General features: G+C 38.5%; 1 protein-coding gene across 4 annotated transcripts in view; it reads right to left on the reverse strand.

Annotated features, from left to right (window-relative positions):
• Positions 1-18599, reverse strand: part of EPM2A (EPM2A glucan phosphatase, laforin) — a 96922-nt gene extending 78323 nt beyond the window's left edge. For 3 of the 4 annotated variants that reach the window (XM_072965980.1, XM_072965981.1, XM_072965979.1), the window contains exon 1: positions 1671-2087. In XM_072965980.1, the coding sequence (XP_072822081.1) occupies positions 1671-1971 (301 nt within the window). In that variant the 5' untranslated portion in view covers positions 1972-2087. Of the gene's footprint in view, positions 1-1670; positions 2088-18494 lie in introns of those variants that run through there. The other variant, XM_072965982.1, reaches the window with a different exon arrangement.
• Positions 18600-21401: the final 2802 nt, after the last annotated feature.

A 21401-nucleotide genomic window follows, 5' to 3' on the forward strand; every position in this document is an offset into this window, starting at 1 on the left:
ATTTTAAATAAATCTGAACATGACTTATTATGTAAGAGAAGAGAGTTTTTCCTCCTGGTACACAGGTTTCATATCAGAATTATATTTCTTTTTTTTATGAGTCTAATTGCACTACTTGGCTCTGTACTAAGTAATTATTTCCTAACCATAATAGCAAAAATAGTAATAACTAACACTTATTTAACACTTAATATGTCCCACTCAAAGCTCTTTAGATTTATTAGCCAGATTAGTCTTTTCAGCAACAGCACAGGAAGGTTAAGTGACTTGTCCAAGTTCACACACTGGCTGGTGAAGCCAGGAATTCTGGCTCTATAATCACTGCTCTTAAACACTGGCTTTGCTGCTTCTCATAATGCTCTTTGTTAACTTACAATTCTTAGAACCAACCTATCAGTCTAAAACAAGAAGGTGTAGTAACAATTATAAAACAGAGTATGAATTTTATAGAACTTAATGGAGAAATAATGATTAACCCAAGTAGGGAGGAAAGGAATGTGCAGGTGAGCTATTCTTATCCTTTTATATAGGAGTAACTTTCTATATAACGTAAGTACAATACAGAACTTTCTATATAATAGAAAGTCAACAGTCAACTCCATATATATAATTTAAAATAAAAATCAGCAGGGAGGAGAGATAATAAACTTGAGCTAAATTCCTCATATTTCATAGCAAATGTGATGGTTAATTTTACAGGTATCAGCAGCTGTCAATATTTTAATTTAATAATAATAATTTAATGAATTTAATTTAATAATAATAATAATTTAATAAATTATATATAACTCTCAGAAAATCTAAAAACAGAAAAGTTCAAGTTGATACCTTAAAGAAATAATAATATAAGCAAATTATGCAGAACTTTGGGAGGAATATCAGAAACACTAAAAATAGAAAAGGAGGACTGGGAAAGGGGGAGAGCTTTGTTGTTAGCCATCTTAATTTTTATTAAGATTATCAGACATTACTTTTTTATGAAAAAAATTATATAAAACTACTAATAGTAATACCCTGTAAAGAAGGGCATAATTGATGAGAGTACCTTTCTATTCTGATATGGCAACACAAAGGACAATAAATGTCCCCAGACCAGAAATCAGAGCATTATCTCAACTGCCATTTATTTGGGATTTTTTTTAATCCAAAAAAAGAGAGAAATGCATTAACTCACTCTCTACGAAGATGGGGAAAAAAATTAAGTAGCACGATGTGGTTTTTGGACTAGCGAAAAGTTTAGCTTCACCGGTTGGGCCATTTTTTAGTGAATTAGGACAAGAAAATGGGCACAGAAACAACTAAGGCAGAGCTGAGGCGCGAACCCTTGAGCGGAGGGGCCGGGCCGCTCGGGACGCGCAGCGGGAGCGGAGGGCGGGGGAACGCGAGCGCGCCGCGGGCGCGGGGGAGAGACGCTGGGCGCGTCCGGGTTGTGTGGTGAAGAGGTCGGAGGGGCGGGAGGTCGGGGACACAGCCTGAATCTAGGGAACCAGTCGGGAGCAGGAGGCGCTGTTGGCGGCGACAGCTGCGCAGCGTCAGCCCGGGGCGCCCGGGGCGTTCGGGCGGCCCAGCCGGGCAGTGCGCCCGGGAAGCCGCAGCGGGGACTGTGGGGCCCGCCCCAGGCCGAGGCCGAGGCCCCGCTCGGCGCTCGGGGCCGGCGCAGCTCCCCGTACCTTCCCAGGAGAGCTCTCCTCCCGGCTCGCGCTTCAGGAACTTGTACCAGAACGTGTCCACGCGGCCCGGCTCCGCCCCGTCCTGCGCCGCCGCCTCCGGCGCCAGCTCCACCTCCCCGAGCCACAGGCCCGGCTCCTGCAGCGCCAGTGACCCCGCGCCCGCCGCCGTGCCCGCCGGCCTCAGGCGCACGGCTCCGCGCGGCTCCCAGCGCCCCAGCTCCGGCCGAGACCCCACGACCAGCAGCTCTGGCCCGGTCCCGGCCACCGCGGGCGACACCACCACCCCAAACCGGAACCGCATGGCGGCGGGCGGCGCGGCTCCCGGCCCCCAGTCTCCCTGCGACCCGCGGGCGCGGTCCGAGCGCCAGGCGGCCGCGGCGATTGGGCGGTGGCGCGCGAGGCCTGGACGCCGAGACCCGGGCGCCGGCGGGGCGCCACGTGCGTTGCTGCACCTTTTTTGGGCCGCATCACGCGGCCTGGGGCCCGGGCCTCTGGCTGCGGGATGTGGTCAGCGGGAGCCAACACCCGCTCTCCCGGAGAAGGAGGCTGGCCCCTGCTCGGCTGCCTCTTCCAGCACCGCGGCTCCGCCGTCGGCTGGGGACGTGGAGAAAGCGAGGAAAACGTCTCATAAGCCCCAATTTTCCAGTCATTTTTGCGAAAGACTCGAAATGATCTTTGTGAGGATCATAAGAAAAAGAGAATGGCATGTAGAAGGCAGCCTCCACAACAAGGAAGTTGAGGAAGGATCCTGCACTTTATCTGGAGCGCTCTGCACCTTAAACAGGTCCCTCACTCTCTGGAGCTCAGGTTCTTATCGGTAAACTGAGGGTAAAAAAATAATGATCTTAAAGACTCTGCCAGCTCTAAAGGTTCTCTGATGGGTGGAAGAGGCGCCATTCAGAACCAAGAGCTGATGCAAAAACACTAAATACTTTTCCCTTGCCTAGACCAATCTGATGCCCGCAATGACAAATGGTCACGTTCTCTTCCAAAATATGGTAATATTTTTCGTATGGGTAAAATGGGTTTAGAGTAAATATTTTCAAGCCTTTCCAGAGTAAAACAAAACAAAAACAGTAATTCTATGACCGCAAACAGATGACTTTTAGAATTTTTAAATGGCATAAAATAAAACACTTTGCTTAAAATTTGCTTTAGGTAAAAGTCAGCAGTGTTTTAAAACAGTTTTGTGTCCAGAAACACGGGCTTATAGCTATTTCGTCAGAAGAAAACTATTTACATGAGGGAGGCGGGGAGTTTTAATTTTGTTCACTGCCTTAAGAAAACCAACTGTCTTGTTAACATAGTTGTTAGTTTTTGATTCTTTATTAAAATCGTTCTCCTGTTCTTAACATTTTTATATTCACCAGCACTTAACATAATAATCTCTTATGTGAACGAAAGACACACAAAGACACATTTTTGCCAGTATTTGAAAGCTTGTGAAACATAATGGGGGGGGGGGGGGCAAAATTTCATGCATTCACAACATCACAGATAAAACAGAAGTATAAAAATGTAAACTGTACAAACTCATTCACTCTGTGGAACAGTAAACTATTAATACACTTTACTTTTAAATATTGATATTCCACTCAATGTTTGGTTAGTTGCTAAGCTTAAGAATAAACATAAAGAAAAAATGTGAAGACAGCAGGGCTGGCCAGACATAGCTGATACAGTAGATGTTAAATCACAGTGGTGAGTGACTCAGTTTATTAAAATTGCTGTTAGAAAATATTCTTAGAATATTTTTAGGAAAATAAGAGTCATTTGGCCATTCAAGGACCCTGGAAGCTGACAGTTCAGAACTTTAGTGTTTTGCCATGCTGCCTGTGTTGTATGCTTTCTAAATGGCATTTCCCTCTCCCACCAGCTCTTCCAAAGGGAGTACTGCCCATTCGGTAGATAAAACAGTAACAAAAAAAAAGAAAACAGTGTACTTGTTCAACAGACATTATTTCTTTTTCTCCTGTCTCCTCATAAAGAAGTTGAGTAATTTTAACAGTTGGAAGCACCCTTTTAAGCCCCTAAACCAAATATATAACAGCTTATTTTATGGCATGGATTTACATACAGTGCAAATGTGATGGCTACATTGTGCCCAAATAAAATGCACTTGGAAAGAGAGAAATACCAAAATATGGATTAAAAGACATATTTCAAAGTCTCAATCATACTTTGTCAATCATTTGAATTTATTAACGGTGATAATTATAACAGCTATTGAGCCCTTTTTATGTGCCAGACACATGGTTTCATATTCATATTAGCTCATTTAATTCTCTCACCAATTCTGTGAGATAACTGCAATTGTTATCCCCAATTTTATATGTGAGAAAACAGGGGAAAAAAGGTCCAATTAACAGCCTACAGCCAGGAAAGGGCAGAGTCAGGTGCTAAAAGACGTCTATTCAGCTTATATAGTTGAAGACATAATACAGGATTTGATTTCTGATAAGGAAATCATTTACAGAATGCATTTTAATCTCAGCATGTTTAAATGTTATTCTCCATTAGTTCTTAATAAAAAACCGAAAACGAACTTTCTGTAATTATTTCCTGTAACTAACTTCATGCTTAGGAATGATGGAACAGATGAATCACAAGTGGCCGTCTACACTGATCAATGAGTCTGTAAAGACATAAATAACTTGGTATTTAAAGTGGGTTTGACCTTAGGTCCTACAAAATGGTCATTTTTATGTCAATATGCCTATCTTGTTGGCAGTAGAAACACAGATTTAAGAAGGCAAGGTGAAAAAAATTTACCAATTATTAAGCTGTCTTATTCCCAGCTCTTTTTTGTTAGAGTTCTCCATATGAGATTTCTTTTTACATTTCAATGAAACATGATACACTTATTAAAAGGGATTATTTATGAAATCCATTTGGGATCAGATTCTTGATGCTATGAAGACAAGCTGAATTTAGAGCAAGAATTAGCTCAGTAGAGTAACATTAATTCTGATAATAATTTTTAAAAGGCTCAACTAATTTGTTGTCATTGGATTTCATTTCTGTAGTGCTATCTTATATATAACTACAATATTTCTTGAAGTCTGGGTGATAGATTTAAATTTAGAGTTTCAGGATCCAATTCAAATCCCCCTCAGGGAAAGCCATTACTTGGATCTCTGGTAATTTATGTTTTCTGAAATAATCTTCCACTGGTGAGTGAGTTGTCATAAATCTTTCCTTATAATATTGTGTATGTATATGCACACTCACTGATATAACCCATATTTCATCCATTAGGAACCATTGTAAGTATTAGTTTATTACTTGTCAGAACACACTGAGTTAAATGTACCTATATTATTTGCAATTTTGTAGCCAAATAAATAAATAAAAGCAAAAACAAAGAAACAAAACCTTCCAGAGGGAACCTGAATAACTTCTAAATGTTTGCATATTGCAGCTGACTTTTTTTTCTGGGTTGGAAAATTGTAGGTTAGGCTACTTGAAATCCCTTTGAGGATCTGGAGCGATAGAAGGATTCGAGCTATGCTAACTAAGGCTTTGTTCAAAAATCCCACAACATTTCTCAACTATTTAAAAAATCCATGTCCCTTTTTGATGTATATAAAAAATCTTCTATCTCCAGGAGATTCCAGTAATTCCACTTCCCACCCCACACAGTCATAGGGAGGTCCTGCATTTCCAGTGCATCACCAGCACACATGCTTATGTGTCATACTTATTTCTCTGTAATGTATACAATAAAAATGTTAATTGTTAAACATGCTCCAAGGATAAAATTACAATGAAACCTATGCCTTTTCAAAGACACTGACTCTGCCCCCTCCCTCACACATCCCATCCCACTCTCAGCACTGTAAAACCCACACCTCCTCCCCACACTTCTCGATACTCAACAGGTCAGTCAGGCCCAGGTTCTGTTAGGCAATGACCTCAACTGACTTTTCCTCGGGAAAGTAGAATGTCACGCCAGGTGGCTGGACCTTGAGGTTAGAGACACCAGCTTAGAGCTTCCTTCCACAGTAAAAAGAGCCTCCTGGGTCTGGGGTAACTTGAATGGCAGGCTAGTTAACACCTTTCTCAGAGAGGGCAGAGGGCCCAATCACTCAACCCTTGGGAATAAAAGAGTAGTGGCTGGAAGGGATGCTTTGAAACTCCCAAGGGAACTTTCAAAGAGTTTGAGAAAAAAAGAAAAGAAGTTAGCTGAAAGGAGAGCGGGCTCATTTATACTTAAATGAAGGATGGAGACTGAGGTGGGGAAGAAGGGTAATGGGGGTTGGGGGGGGGGGTCGGGGGACCTGACAATACTTTTTAAGAATTTGAACACTCTAATTCATCCTTTGCTTATTTTTCCTAAGCATTCCATGTGCTTATATTAAGGATAGAAGTATTTTAAACATGAAACTGTTCAGGATGCCTGTTTCTGAGATGGAGAGTGGACAGCAGGCAGAAGGTTGGTTTGAAGACCTTCCTTTACTTCACCAGCAGCGGGACAAAGAACAGGATCCCAGAGAAGGTAAGCACTGGTGCAACTGTAAGCTGGGCTGAAAGCCCACTGGCCTTTAGCAGGAAACAGAGGATAAAGTCTGGGCTCCCCCCAGTCTCTAGTTCTTACTATGACCTCAGAGATTCCATGGAAATGCAAAAATAGGTTAGAAGGAGGGGGTATCTTCACATTTTAATTAGTGGAACCAGCCACTTATTTAAAGATATGTACTCATTCAAGCATGCACCACCATAGACATTGTCAAAGTATAATTTTCCATAATGAATCTAATGTAAATTAATGAGAGAACCAATAGGATGGTAAAGATGGTTCAAAAAGAATTCAAGATGCAATGTATATTGATGCTGAAAGACTGAAGATTACTAGGTTAGATACACAATTGATTAATTTCCTACTGAGCAATAAAACTGTGACCTTTGGGTTTATTCTACCACACAGAAATCACTTGCCTCTTTAACAGATTTATAAAATTTTACCTATGACTTTGGGAGTAGGGCTCTAATCATTGATAAACAGTAGCATGAATCAAGGCATGAATAATCTCATTATAAAAGGAAATAACTCTCTAATGGATCTGGTGGGTGCTGCTCCAGCCTGCCTGACATGCAGTCAACCTTGCACCTTACTTCTAAATTTTGAATAATTTTTCTTAACAATATATAATAATAATAGTAATTTCTCATTTATGGATCTCCTGTCTACCGTGAGGTTGGCACTGTGCTGGGTTATCTTACTTAACCCTCTCCGCATTTCCATGGTGTTGTTATGATCTCCATTCTACAGAAGAAAGACAGAAGTTTTAAAACATCAACTGATTTGCCTAAGGCCATACAACCAATGAACGACAGAGCTAGGAATTGTACCCAAGAATATCTCTCCAGCCAGGGATTCAGCCTTGGGTTATGCAGCTCAGATACTGCGCACAAGCACTGGGCTGAAGGGGTCAGTGGGGTGGAATGCTGCCCATGCTCCACTTGCAAAGCCTTTTGCTCTGGGTGCTCTGTTCTTCCCATGAAATGCCTGCTCCTTTGTAAGCCTGGTGCCGCATGTACATAAAGCCATGGGGCCTGTGAGTGCCCAGGGGTGACACATCTCACTATTTCCCTCTCCCAGAGGGAAACATTCCCAATTCCCACTAAGGAATATACAAGTTAAAGCCCTGATTACAAAAGTTTGAAAAAAAAACCTGATTAAAAGATGGACAGAAGAAATGAATAGACATCTTTCCAAAGAGGAAATGCAGATGGCCAACAGGCTTGTGAAAAGATGCTTAACATGGCTAACCATCAAGGATGCAAATCAAAACCACAGTGAGATCTTACCTCATACCTGTCAGAATGGCCATCATCAAAAAAGAACACAAATAATAAAGGCTGGCAAGGATGTGGAGAAAAGGAAAGCCTCCTATATTGTTGGTGGAAATGTAAATTGGTGCAGCCACTGTGGAAAACAAAAATAGAACTATCATATGACCAGCAATTCCGCTCCTGGTTATATAACCAAAAAAAAAACCAAAAACCCAAACTCTAATTTGAAAAGATACATGCACCCCAGTGTTCATAGCAGCATTATTTACAACTGCCAAGATATTCAAGCCACCTAAGTGTCCATCAACAGATGAATGGATAAAGAAGATGTCATGTTTACATACAATGGAATACTACTCAGCCATAAAAAAGAGTGAAATAAAGCCATTTGCAGCAACATGGATGTATTTAGAGGGCATTGTACCAAGTGAAGTGTCAAACAGAGAAATGCAAATATTGTATAACTTATATGTGGAATCTAAAATACACAACAAACTAGTGAATATAACAGAAAAAAAAAAAAGAAACAGACTCACAGATATAGAGAACAAATTAATGGTTGCCAGAGGAGAGAGTGGAGGGGGAGGGGCAATATAGGATTTTAAGAGGTACAAACTATTAGATATAAACCAAGCTACAAGGATATATTGTACAACACAGGGAATACAGCCAATATTTTATAGTAACTATAAATGGAGTACAACCTATAAAAATCTGAATCACTATATTGTACACCAGTAACATAATACTGTACATCAACTATACTTCAATTTTAAAAAGTAGACCAAAAAAAAAAAAACCCAAACAAAGACAGCCCAGACGGTCTGCCACATAATATGGTCATAGACACTGTACCACAGTGCAAAGCTTGTGTGAGAAGGAGGGAAGGGAGGAGGACAAGAAAAAAAAATTCTCAAAAGAAAAAGTGTAAAAAAATTAATGACAACTATTTAGACACAGTTTGGTAAATCTCAATAGTTTCACTCATTAGAACAGATCCTTAGCAAAATTACAGCTATAAGCAGATTTTATCCATCAGCCTAGACAAATACAGATGTATCTAACTAGGTGTAGAACACTAGCCTACACTTCATATACATCCACTGTGGTGAGATGGTCTGCCTTTGGGGGCCTGCCATGTAGGGGATTCTATGCTCTGCTAAGACTTAATTGTGCAAGAACTTCACCAGAAAATTCATAGTTGTTCTTTAGCTCAGGGAATTCAGAGAGATGAGTGAAACAGGAAACAAAAATTCTAATGCTTCCTTCCTTAAAAGGAGACCAGAGAAGGCTCTGATGAGGGTAATAGTTTTCTGAACCAGCCTGAGCACCTTTCACTTCAATTTTTAATGTGATCTGATGGAGTAAGGGGGTATTCTCTCTAAGCACCACACAAAAAAGAGCTTGTGGAATGTAGCAAAAAAAAAAAAAGGGTGGGAACTATTTTACCAGCTTGTATTGCCTCTTTAAGTGATTTGAGCATTAAGCCCCTGCTTTTCACATAACCCTGGTTCCTAAAAATATAGAAGAAAAGAATTTTCTCCCTTCAACATACACTAAGGTACTGATTTGCTCTTTGAAGTGGTGGATGGGAAGAATAACCTTTTTGTTGTTTTCAAATCCTTCCCCGAAAAGCAGCTAATTCACATCAGACAATCAATATACAAATACTATTGAAGTAGACAGCATTGGATCAGGTGACTTGGACATCACAAACTTAGGATGTGATCCTTAATGCGTTGTGGTGTATTTGTTGGAGATATATACACATGAAAAGTTGAATTATAACACAAATACTAATTTTTTTAATGTAAGACTACTAAAGTACTTGTCACGGGGCAATGACTGCCAACTAGAAACAGGAATCATAAAGGTCAGAGGAGGAACGTGTGTTGGTTGCAAGTCCTTCATGACCTGATGTCAGACTCAACCTGTCCAGGTCCTTGGTGCATCCATCCAATTCTGACCTTTACAATTTTAGAGAAGCAAAAGATAAGGATCGCAGAAATCATTTTTCTAAGGTAATTGATAAACATGTATTTTTTTGTTTTTATTTTTTCAGATTCTTTTCCATTAGAGCTTACTACAAGAAACTGAATATAGTTCCCTGCGCCATACAGTAGGTCCTTGTTGTTTATCTGTTTTATATATAGTGATGTATATCTGTTAATCTCAAACTCCTAATTTATCCCTCTCCACCCTTTCTCCTTTGGTAACCACACGTTTGTTTTCTACGTCCATGAGTCTACTTCTAGGACAAACATGTATTTTGCCTTATTCAGGTGCATTTTAGAATAATTGTGCACTTCAGTTTATATGTTTCACATACCACCATATGTAATAAAAATAATGGATAAAGAGACAAGTGTGTTATGGTAGTTCTCTAACAAAGAGATGGAAAATAAAAGAGAAAAGAAAATGTCTTGAGTATTTAATGTCCAAAGAGAGACTATCAAACTTACTAAAATCAAGAGGTAAACCATTTCATGCACCTTAGGTCAATATGAAGGCACAAGTTCATTTATGCTATTTCATAACAGCAGAAATCTGTACCTTGTAAATTGTTATAATCTATTTGCTCATTACCTTTAGCAGTGAGTATGTGAGTGTAACACCCACAAATTTATCAGCAAAACAGTATTAGTCATGGCAATGAATTAATATACATTTAATAATCTCATTTAGTTATCAAATTTTTGAGGCATTAGGTTAGATACATGAGATTGCTTTTGAAAGTAAATATCTTTGGAAGGCAGTAACATTCCTTCTAGAAAGTGTCATTTATTATCACTTTGAGGAAAGCATTGATTTTCCAGAGTCGTTAATTTTCAATAAATGTCCAGTTCTGTCATAAGAATAAGGAGCAAAGTCTGTTTAAAATTTAAGGGCTTAAAAGTTTAAAGGATGCAGGGTCATGTCCTCATCATGTCTCCATTTAATTCACCAATCTGACCTTTACAAAAATCAGATGGATCATGATGGATGACGGCAGACTCCCTCACAGCCTTCCCAGGACTACGATAACACTCCTGATCTCGAACACAATTCAGTTCAAGGGTACCTCAGTCATCTGGACATTTCTCAGACCTTCACAGCAAGCCACTATATTTGATAGCATAATAATTGAAACTGAGGATCAAGAAGTTGCAATACTCTGGATGCGTCAGTAAGGCAAAATGCACACCAGAGAGTTGGAAATCATTCCTTCAAAAAGTCGGAGGCCTGCAGCACCAGTAGTGCTTAGAGATCCTTGGTCTGAGGTATGCCAGCATATCCCATTAGGAATACCATGTATGTCCCACAACTAAGAAAGCAGCACAGATATTAACAAGCCTCTTTGGATTCTAAAGAACATCCACCACTCGAGAATATTGCCTCAACCCATTCACTGGGTAACTTGGAAGATTACCAGCTGTAGTTGGACCCCTGCAGCAGTTTCAGCCTCTGGTGCAAGTGACAATGCCTTTGTAACCTGCATTCTCTTGTTAACTTAGGTCTTTGGCTCAACATGATGTTTTTGAATTACGTTCACGTTGGGGAACGTAAGTTCAATTGTTTTTGTTTTTGTACAGTTTATTTCGCTGTTTGACTATCTCATATTTTATAAATTTTGTTGTTAGTAGACAGATGAATTATTTTCAAATGGTCCCATTACAGACAGTGGAGCTATTCACAGCCCGATATGGACATCCTGCTGGGCATTTTCATGCATTTCTCTGCAGGATATAACCAGAACTGCTGGACAAGAGAGTATGTTCATAGTCTACTTGTTCTTTAAAGGATATTCAAAATAGGGGAAAAAATAACCCTTACTAGGGCGCAATCCAGTGTGGACAGCATCTTCCCAACCTCTACTTTCTCTCCCTCTACAACCTCTACATGGCCTGTTTCCAATGTGAGAATTTTAGTTCTGGGTGGGAAGGAAGGCAGAGGCTTTTGATTCCTCTTAGAGTATCTCCTGTATTTTCTCCTTCAAGTATGTAATCTCCGTAAGTTTTCTCTTCTTCAACAAACAAATGAACCCAATTCCTTTAGTTATTTCTTCATAGAGGCTATTTCCCATGCCTCTAACTATTTCCACTACTCTCTTCTGGACTGTCCGCCAACGTTTCACACCTAGGGTGAGCTTGTAATGTATTGTCCAAAGCAGGTCAATTTTGAGAATGAAAAGAGGTGTTAAAATAATTAACAGCATCCACTGATCTACAACAGATGTAAGCAAGATCCATCTTAGGCAAACCAGAAGGTACTGTGACCTTATTCATATCACACTTTATACGTGTGTTCTCACACCAAATAAGGAATGCTTCTGGAGGACTGGCACATATTAAGTATTAAAGAGAAGCAGTTGGCTACCTGACAAATTCCCATTTACAATCTCAGTCTGAGAGCCATTATTATGAATTTATTATGTCTAAGTAACAGCACATAATCACATTCCTAAACAGCAAGAACAAAACGTTGGTCTCTTAGCAGTAATGATCTGATGCTAACCAGGTTTCAACTGTATCCTTTAGGGAAATTGTGACTGCATATTTGATCTTCAATTTAGCAACAGACACACATCGCATGGTAATTTAGTTTTCAAAGGAGATTTTTCAAAAGTATTAGCTGGTTGCTAAGTAACGATGGGAAAGTTTTGCTAACTTCCCTTGTATTTACTAGCTTCAGAAAACAGTTCTTTTTTACATAGGACGTGTTTGACAATTTGTACTTGGAAAGTTGAAACTGTGACATTTTTCTACCAGGAGAAATATGCAAAACAAAACTATTTTAGGCACAAAGACATTTCACAGGGTTAGTATTTGTTTGTGTAGAACAGTCTATAATGCATCTCATTGTTTAGCAAGTAAAATATCTGGATAAAAAAGTAAAATGTTTGGGAAAAAAATTTAACTGCCTCAGAAATACTTGGATTTTCTCAATTAGATAATAATAATAGAAGTTGTCATTTAATGAGAAGCTCAGTGGTGGGTACTGAGGTTCAAACTTTGGCTACATTAGCTAATAAAACTCCTTTAATTTTCTTAACTAGAAATTATGATCCCATTTTTCTGGTTAAGATACTGACACTCAAATGGTGAAGTAAACTCTTTCTCTGTTACAAGTGAAAAAGTGGCTGAGCCAGTATTTAAACCCAAAGCTTTTTGACTCCAAAGGCTTTTTGTTTTTTTAATAAGATATTTGGAAGACTTTGATTTTGTTTGCTACCACATAAAAGATGCTATAAAAGTTCAAACATTAAGCTAATAGAGACAACAAACGTATTACTAAGACTTGAGGATATTAGGTTATCAAAACAATTCAAAATAACGTAAGCAGAGATTTGGGGGCTCACTTTAGAAAATGATCTACACCTTCCTAGAAAATATATTTCTAAACTAAAAAATATTTTAAATTAATATTTAAGCACTAACAAGGGTGACAATCTAAGAAGAAGAAAAAATACTATTTTTAAATAATTATTGAATTTCATATTCTTGGGAAGTCAATTTAAACAATGTCAATTTAGGAAAAATATGTATTAATATGTAGAATAATGTAGATAATCAAGTAGGAGGAATTGAATGCCCAGATCCACAGAGGTAAGATATTTTTCTCGTTACCTTTCAAGTCCATCCAATTTTTGTTATGACAACAGTTCACTTTGGTGGATAAACTTTTAGCTCATCTTGTATTTTGGTATTTTAAGTTAGTTTAAAAGTAAGATAAATAAAAGAAAGTAGGTCAGACGGTAAGATTAGGAAAAAAACATGGTGATTAATCTATGGGAATTAGGTGGAAAGGACAAAAGGGAAGAGAAAAAAATTCTTGTGCATGATGGGCAATAGCATCAAAGTTTGATATTATCCTGAAGCAGAAAACTTTAAATCATTGGAATAATGTTCCTGTATAACCAAACCTTTTCAAGATACATTGAAAGCAGAATCTTTAAAAATTATTCTTTTTCATTGTTCTTCTGCTAATTGCTCATCATGCGTAAGTTTTTTCTCTTCCATTTTATCCTTTCATCTAATTTCCGCATAATTTCCATAAGTTAATCACCATTTTTCTCTAATCTTTTTTTTTAAAATAGAATTTACTGTTTTAGAGCAGTTTCAATTCCACAACAGAATTGAGCAGAAAATACAGAGTTCGCACATAGCCCTCCCCACCAACACGTATACACTCCCCTACCCTCAACATCCCTTATTAGTGAGGCATATTTGGTACAATCGATGAACCAACATGGACACATTATTATCAACCAAAGTCCATAGTTTACATTAGAGTTCAATCTTGATGTTGTACATTCTATGGGTTTTGACAAATGCATAATGACATGCAGCCACCACTATAGTATCATACAGATTAATTTCATTGTTCTAAAAATCCCTTGTGCTCTATCTTTTCATTCCTCCCTCCCTCTCCCCAAATCCCTGGAAACCATGATCTTTTTATTGTTTCTGTAGCTTTTCCTTTTCCAGAATGTCTTTTGGTTGGAATCGTACAGTTTGTAGCCTTTTCAGACTGGCTACTTTCATTTAGTAGTATGTCTTTTTCATTTCTTCTATGTCTTTCATGGCTTGATATTTCTTTCTTTTTTTTTTACTGAACATATTTTTTTTAATGTACATATATGTACTGTTCATTGTTTCTAAGAACGTTTAGAGCTTTAGCTTTTTAGCTTACGTAGTTATCAAAGGAATAAAGCAAACCACAAAATAAGAATTAACTCAAAAAGATACACAAATCCTGCCATTAACAGCAATGTTATTTATAATTGCCAAGATATGGAAGCATCCTTAGTGCACATCAATAGCTGAATAGATAATGAAGATGCAGCATAAATGTATAGATAGATATAGATATAGATATGATGGAATACAACTCACCCATAAAAAAGAAAGATATTTTTGCCATTTGCAGCCCTTCATTCACTTTTTTTTTTTTCATTTCAAAAACCAGAAATTTATAACTGGCAGAGACATTTTCATTACATCAAAAACAACAAAATACCTAGAAATAAACTTAACCAAGGAAGTTACCTATACTCTGAAAACTGAAATGACACAAAGAAATGGAAAGATTTCTTGTACTCTTTGATTGGAAGAATCAACACTATCAAAATGACCACACCACCCAAAGCAATTCACAGATCCCATGCAATCCCCATCAAAATACTCGTGACATTCCTCAGAGAACTAGAACAAACAATTCCACATTTTATAAGGAACCACAAAAGACCCCAAACAGCCAAAGCAATCTTTTGTAGGTCTCTTTTTTTTTTCCCTCTTTCTTCTTTTTGTTTTCTTTTCTTAAGGTTTGATGACTAGAGAAGGTCCTTTAACATTTGTTGTAAAGCTGGTTTGATGGTGCTTAAATTTTTAGCTTTTGTTTATCTGTGAAGCTTTTGATTTCCCCATCAAGTCTGAATGAGAGCCTTGCTGGATAGAATATTCTTGGTTGTAAGTCTCCCCCTTGCATCACTTGAAATATATCATGCCACTCCCCTCTGGCCTGTAGTTTGTGCTGAAAAATCAGCTGATAACCTTATAGGAGTTTCCTTGTATGTTATTTGTTGCTTTTCTCTTGGTAGTTTTAATATTTTCTCCTTATCCTTAATTGTTGTCATTTGATGACTGTGTGCCTTGATGTGTTCCTCTTTGGGTTGATTCTATATGGTACTCTCTGTGCTTCCAGGACTAGAGTGACTGTTTCCTTTCCCAAGTTGGGGAAGTTTTTGGTTATTATATCTCCAAAAATTTTCTCAGGTCTTTTCTATCCCTCTTCTCTTTCTAAGACCCCTATAATTTGAATATAAGAGTGCTTCATGTTGTCCTAGAGTTCTCTTAAACTATCCTCATTCTTTTTTTCTTTTTTCTGTTCTGAAATAGTGATTTCCACTAATATGTCTTCTAGCTCACTGGTCCATTCTTTTGCCTCATTTAGTCTATTCTTGGTTCCTTCTAGTGTGTTGTTCATTTCGCTAATTTTATTCTTCAACTCTGTTTGGGTATTCTTTATATTTTCCAACTCTTTGCTAAAAACTTCACTCTGTGCATCTATACTCCTCTTGAGTTCTCTGAACATCTTGGCCATCATTACTTTAAACTCTTTCTCAGATAAACTACCTATCTCCTTATCACTTATTTCTTCTTCTGAGATTTTACCGTGTGCCTTGGCCTGGGAGATATTCCTTTGCTGCCTCATATCGTCTATCTTTCTGTGTTTGTGGATTCCTTCCACAGGCTTTAGGATTGTTGTTTTCTAATTTCTGGTGTCTGCCCTAGTGGGTGAGGCTGGTCTAGAGGCTTATGCAGGTTTCCTGGCAGGAGAAGCCAGTGCCTGCCCACTGCTGGGTGAAGCTTGGTCCTGGACCTCTGGTGGGTGGGGCTGTGTCTAGAGGCCTTTGTAGCTTAGGAATTTTGATGGGTGGGACTGTGTTCCCACCCTGTATGTTGTTTGGCCTGAGGCTTCCCTACAGGCTGTTGGGGGGCTAGGTCTTGGTGCTAATGATCCAATCAAGATGTCAGACTCCAGGGAAGATCATGTAGATAACACTCCTGGAATGTCTGCCACCAGCTTTTATGTCCCCTGAGTGAGCCGCAGCGGTCCCCCACGTCCCCAGGAGACCCTCCAAATCCAGCAGGCAGGTCTGGCCCAGGTTCCCATGAAATCACTGCCTCTGCCCTTGGACCTGGTGCGTGAGTTTCCGTGTATGCTTCTCAAGTGAATGGAGTCTGTTTCCCCCAGTCCTGTGAGGCTCCCAAAGCCAAGCCCCAGTGGCCTTTTCTCTAATCTTCTTACCCTCTGGCCTACCTTCTTTTATTTATCTTACTTTTTAACTTCTAGCAAATTCTTTTGAAATGCCAGAACCACATTAGCTATCTTTCTTTCTTCACAGTAAAGCGATCTTTTACTAGAAATAAAGGTCATGCTTTAAAAAACTATATTTATTTTGAACTTTAGCCTTATTGAGGATAAATACAAAATTAATTACTATGGTATAAGAAAAAAAGTTTTCAATAGTCAAATTACATATAAATTCCCAAAGGTAATACATGCCACATCTTCAGTGGAAAATATTAAAAATGTCAAGATAACTTTTCCATTCACTGTCTGGATATGATTCTTCTATTGCTAGCTAAGCTAAAGATAACAAATGAAGGCAACTCAGGGCAGTATTACTAACTTAGTGTCTCCACATCAAGAATGATAGATTTCTGAGAAACTTAACATAATTTTAAAAAGAGATGTTAGGTTGCATTTTTCTCAATTTCTGAAAATTGTAAAGGAATAAAATAAATTTAATTGTCTGGTTCTGCAAAAGGAATATTATTTCAGTCCCTAACCAGTAAAAATTTGATTTTGACTGACTTAAAGATTTGGTTTTTACAAATCCTAAAGAGAATTGTGCATTGTTTTCACTAAAATAGCAAACTCTTTTCCTGTTTAGGATGTGTGTGTGCTGATTAATAACAGTAGAAAAAAAGTAAACCATTAGAAGAGTGATGAGGTAGACAATAAATAATGACCTTTCAGTGAAGTTTGGCCCTGTGTGTGTGAGCGCGTGGACTGAAGAGCCCTACGCGCCTGAGGATGGAGAAGAGGGAGCGCTCTGGTTGTGGGAAAGGGCAGACACGAGCAGCTCCAGATCACAAGGATGCGGATGAGAACAGTGGCTACTAGGAGGTCGCCTCAGGGGTCAGAATGACAGGAGGACATTTAATGCTTGAAATAAAAAGATAAGTGGCCTACTGACTTACCATTATTTAAGCCTGAATTTTAAAGTATTCACTAAGTGTCAACTAGGTGCATAGCCAACATGTCAAAGCACTAATAGTCTTGTGGAATGCAGAGGTTTTGTCCATGGTTACCATCTAAGATTAGTCCAAACCCTGCTTCTATTTCTTAGGTGTTTGCAGAAAAAGCAAAAAAAAAAAAAGAAAGAAAAAAACTCCTCTAGATTCGGGGTCAGCAAACTGGGCCATTCACCGTTTTCGTAAATGAAGCTTATTGGAACTCAGACAGGTCCACTCACCTGTGTACTGTCTATGGCTATTTCCACACTACAAGGGCAGAGTTGACTCATTACACAGAGACCAAATGGCTTCCAAGCCTAAAATATTTTTCATCTTACCCTTTAAGAAAATGTTTGCTCACCACAGCTCTAAGACCAGGGTTTCTTAACCCCAGCACTATTGACACTTTGGGCCACATAATTCTTTATTTTGTGAAATTTTCCTGTGCATTGTAGGGTGTTTACCAGCATCTATGGTCTCTACCCACTAGACGCCAGTAGCACTTCTGCAGTTGTGCCAACCAGAATGTCTCCAGATGTCTCCAAATGTCCCCCAGGGATAGTATCACCCTGACTGAGAACTACTGCCCTAGCCAAGTACCATTTTCTAAACTCCATACAAACTTCTGACACAAGTAGCTTTTCCATGTTCACCTACATGGCAACATATGAAGAAGCCAACATGAAGAAATTGTTATTGAAAATATAGAAATAATCAAAAAAGAACTTCTACAAGCTCTTGCTTCCACTTCTACCCAACAAAACATACCTGGACTCATATGTTCTTCCTTCCCTCTCTCACAGTATGTCAGTCCTAATGTCTAAGGCTAAGTCCTCCATCTCTGCATGATCTTGTCCCCTCTTATATACTCAAAGGCACCACTTCAGCAAGTCCCACCTCTCCTCACTGTGTCACCAATTTTTCTTTCTTTACTGGATCAGATATGCCACTAACACTTATGCTAATATTTCTCTCACCTTAAAACAAACTAACTAAACCTCTCTCTTTCTCACATCACCTTCTATTTGTTGTTCACATTTCTTTAATACCATTTGTGGCACAACTTCTTGTGAGATATGAATCTTCAGATTCAAAAATTATAATGAATCCCAACAGGATAAATAAAGAATCTATACCTAGATCTATCATAATGGAAACAAAGAGTACCAATGACAAAGAGTTTATCTTAAAAGCAAACAGAGAAAGAGAGAGAAAAGATAATCTATGAAAGAAAGATAATTACCGACAGCTGATTTCTCATAGCAAAGATGGGAGCCAGGAAATGGCTGATGTACTCTGAAGTAATCTGGGGAGTACTGCCTACCCACAAGGCCTCCTACTGAAGAATTCTCACCTTCTGTGGTGCTGATTCATTTGCATCATCTTTAAAATAGGGACAATGACGGTAGCATTGTCATTGTTTATCTTACAGCACAATGAATAGGTATTAATTCCTAGCACTTTAGTCATAAGGCTAATTTTTTCTTGGTCAACCTGGACTTCCTAACCACATGACCACTTTTCGCATTATTATAAATATATTTGTCATTAAATAAATGTGGTCATTAAATAAATGTGTTAGTATTAAAGGAAAAAGCAATTGAATACACAAAAATGTCATGAGTAATAAAATATTCTGGGACCAATATTATACTTGAACCGTTTATTATACAAATTTATAAATTGTGAACAAATTGGCTTTTTACCTAACCATATGTGGTAAAAACTTTTGATTTATTAGTATTAAATCAGTGGTTATTTATAATCAATACCTGAGGCAATTCCAGACAATCAGATAGGCTGTGACATGTAGCTGAATATGTTTTAGAAAATGAAATTATTTAGCAAAGTCACTTGTCAAGAGCTAGCAATGTGATTGTAACATAAATGTATTACATTTGTGCTTGATAAGATTCAGATATTTTTGATGTTTATTAAATATCTGTATCTTTAGATAAGTAGAAAGATATTTTAAAAGGTACCTATTTTATGTTTTATTATTTATGTGGCAAAAGTGGAATTTTTTCTCTCCTTTCTTCTCAAAATTTTTCACTTAATAGGTGTGCACACACACATGCACACACACTTTTCCCACTGATCCCTTCAGGCTCTGGTCCATCCTAAAACAGAGTAGTATAAATGAAATTTTAGACTTTGGCAAAGCATAGAAAAGATTCAGAGACCCATACAGATTATGCTATAAGAAATGGTCTATTAGGAAGAAAAACATCTGTCAGTCTCACAAATGTTTCTCTTTGAAAACTAAAGGAATCAAACTCTGTCTACTTAGGAGATAACTAAATGGAAACAGGTAGTCTGGCCACAACATGTATGCTGCTAACAACTGATAGATAACTCATATAGATGTAAAGGAGCGACTCTGGAAGGAAAGATGGGGAAAGCTTTGTCCATGCTGAATTGTGGTACTTGCAGGCCATCCAGGAGACGTTAACTGGAAGACAGTTGGGTCAATCACTATAGTATTTAAGGGAGGTTTAAGTTTGGAAGTCACCAAATCAGGTGTGCCTAAGGGTGAAAAGTGAATGTAATTATCCAGTTAATGGTCAGAATGAGCGGAAAGAGGGCCAAGGATGAAGCTCTGGTGTGCCCCGGGATTAGAGAAGAGCCCTGGCACTGAGAAGGAGCACTTACTCATTCACTGATACGTGTTTGTGTGCCTGCTCTGTGTGATGCAGGAGCTTGGTAACGGGAAGACAAATAAGACAAAGCCCATGCCCTTGAGAAGTCCAGTTAACAGCAGCCAAAATAAATTAAAGGAAAAGTAGGAGGAAGTACTTAAGGGAAGGTTCGGGCAGCAAGAGTTTCAAGAGTCAGAGTTTAAGTACAATAAGGACAGAAGAATTTCCTAATAGAATTGCAATCAGATTTTTGCTATTTTACAGCAAGGATCTACTATATAGCACAAGGGAACTGTATTTGATATGTTGGGAAAAGAATCTGAAAAAGAATACACACATATATGTATGCATAACTGAATCATTTTGCTGTAGACCTGAAACTAACACAATATTGTAAATCAACTCTACTTTAATCAATCATCAATCGTCAATAAAAATAAAAGGTCTTTGCTGAGAAAGGTTTCTTTTCCATTGCTGCAGGGAAATTAAATTCCTCAAGGTGGCTAGTGAATGACACATGAACGAATTAACACAGAGTGAGGGTAAATCATTCTTTCAAGGGCCTTGATTTCATGGTTTCTTGGTTTTATGAAGAGCCAAGAGATATGATGGGATGGAGGAAGGGAGGAGGGCAGTGAAGCACGAATAGAGGTTTCTGTTTACTTTAAGATGAAGAAGACAACCGTATATACAAGCTGAGAGAACGTTTAGCATGGAGACAGGATTTGAATGTAGAAAGCAATAAATGCTGGTTGGAGGAGCGTATTTCCCCTAAGGGGTAGGAGAGAAAGTTGGGATCCTGAGCATGTACAAGAGATTAACTTTGTAATCAACTAGCAATCGTATTTGAAGGGAAAACAAGAGGAACAAAGATAAGTACACATTCAGAAAAAGTTAGAATAAATCTGGGAGGAAAATGCTGGATTGTAGTACTGTGTCTTGTTTCCTGTGATGTTTGAAGCAAGTTTTCCCGCTGACAGTGAAAGAATAGAGATGTTCTGGACAGTTAGGGAATACAGAGTGGCTGAGTAGCTCTGCTTGTCCTTTGGTGTTTTGTCTAGAAAATAGCTTTTTGGCCTTGACCCTCAGTGGGAACAGTAAGCTGAAAGTTTCCGCACACCCTTTGATACCAGGAGTTCCTAGCTTGCCCAGTATATCTCTGTAAGGTGGCTCCTGCAACTCCGTGGAAGTATTGATTAAAGGTGAAAGCACATCGGATTAATGGTAGAGAGTGGCAATGTGAATGCAGCAATACAATAAAGAGATACTATTTTAGGAGGTTATTTTAAGAAGTAAATACCCCATTAACCTAAGACTTAACTGTCTTCAAGTTCTCAGCTCCAGTGGCCCTTATAACTAACTTGCTATTCGTATCAAAGATCCAAAGTTTGACAATAATGCAGTGTTTAAAGCTCATTTCTGTATAAACATTATTTCCACTCACTGGCTTTCCAGAAATGTTTGGTTGAATAGGAAAGACAGGAGAGGATGTTAGAGTCAACACGAAGAGA

The sequence above is a fragment of the Vicugna pacos genome, chromosome 8, assembly GCF_048564905.1.
Source record: "Vicugna pacos chromosome 8, VicPac4, whole genome shotgun sequence".
In the NCBI taxonomy this organism is placed as follows: Eukaryota; Metazoa; Chordata; class Mammalia; order Artiodactyla; family Camelidae; genus Vicugna; species Vicugna pacos.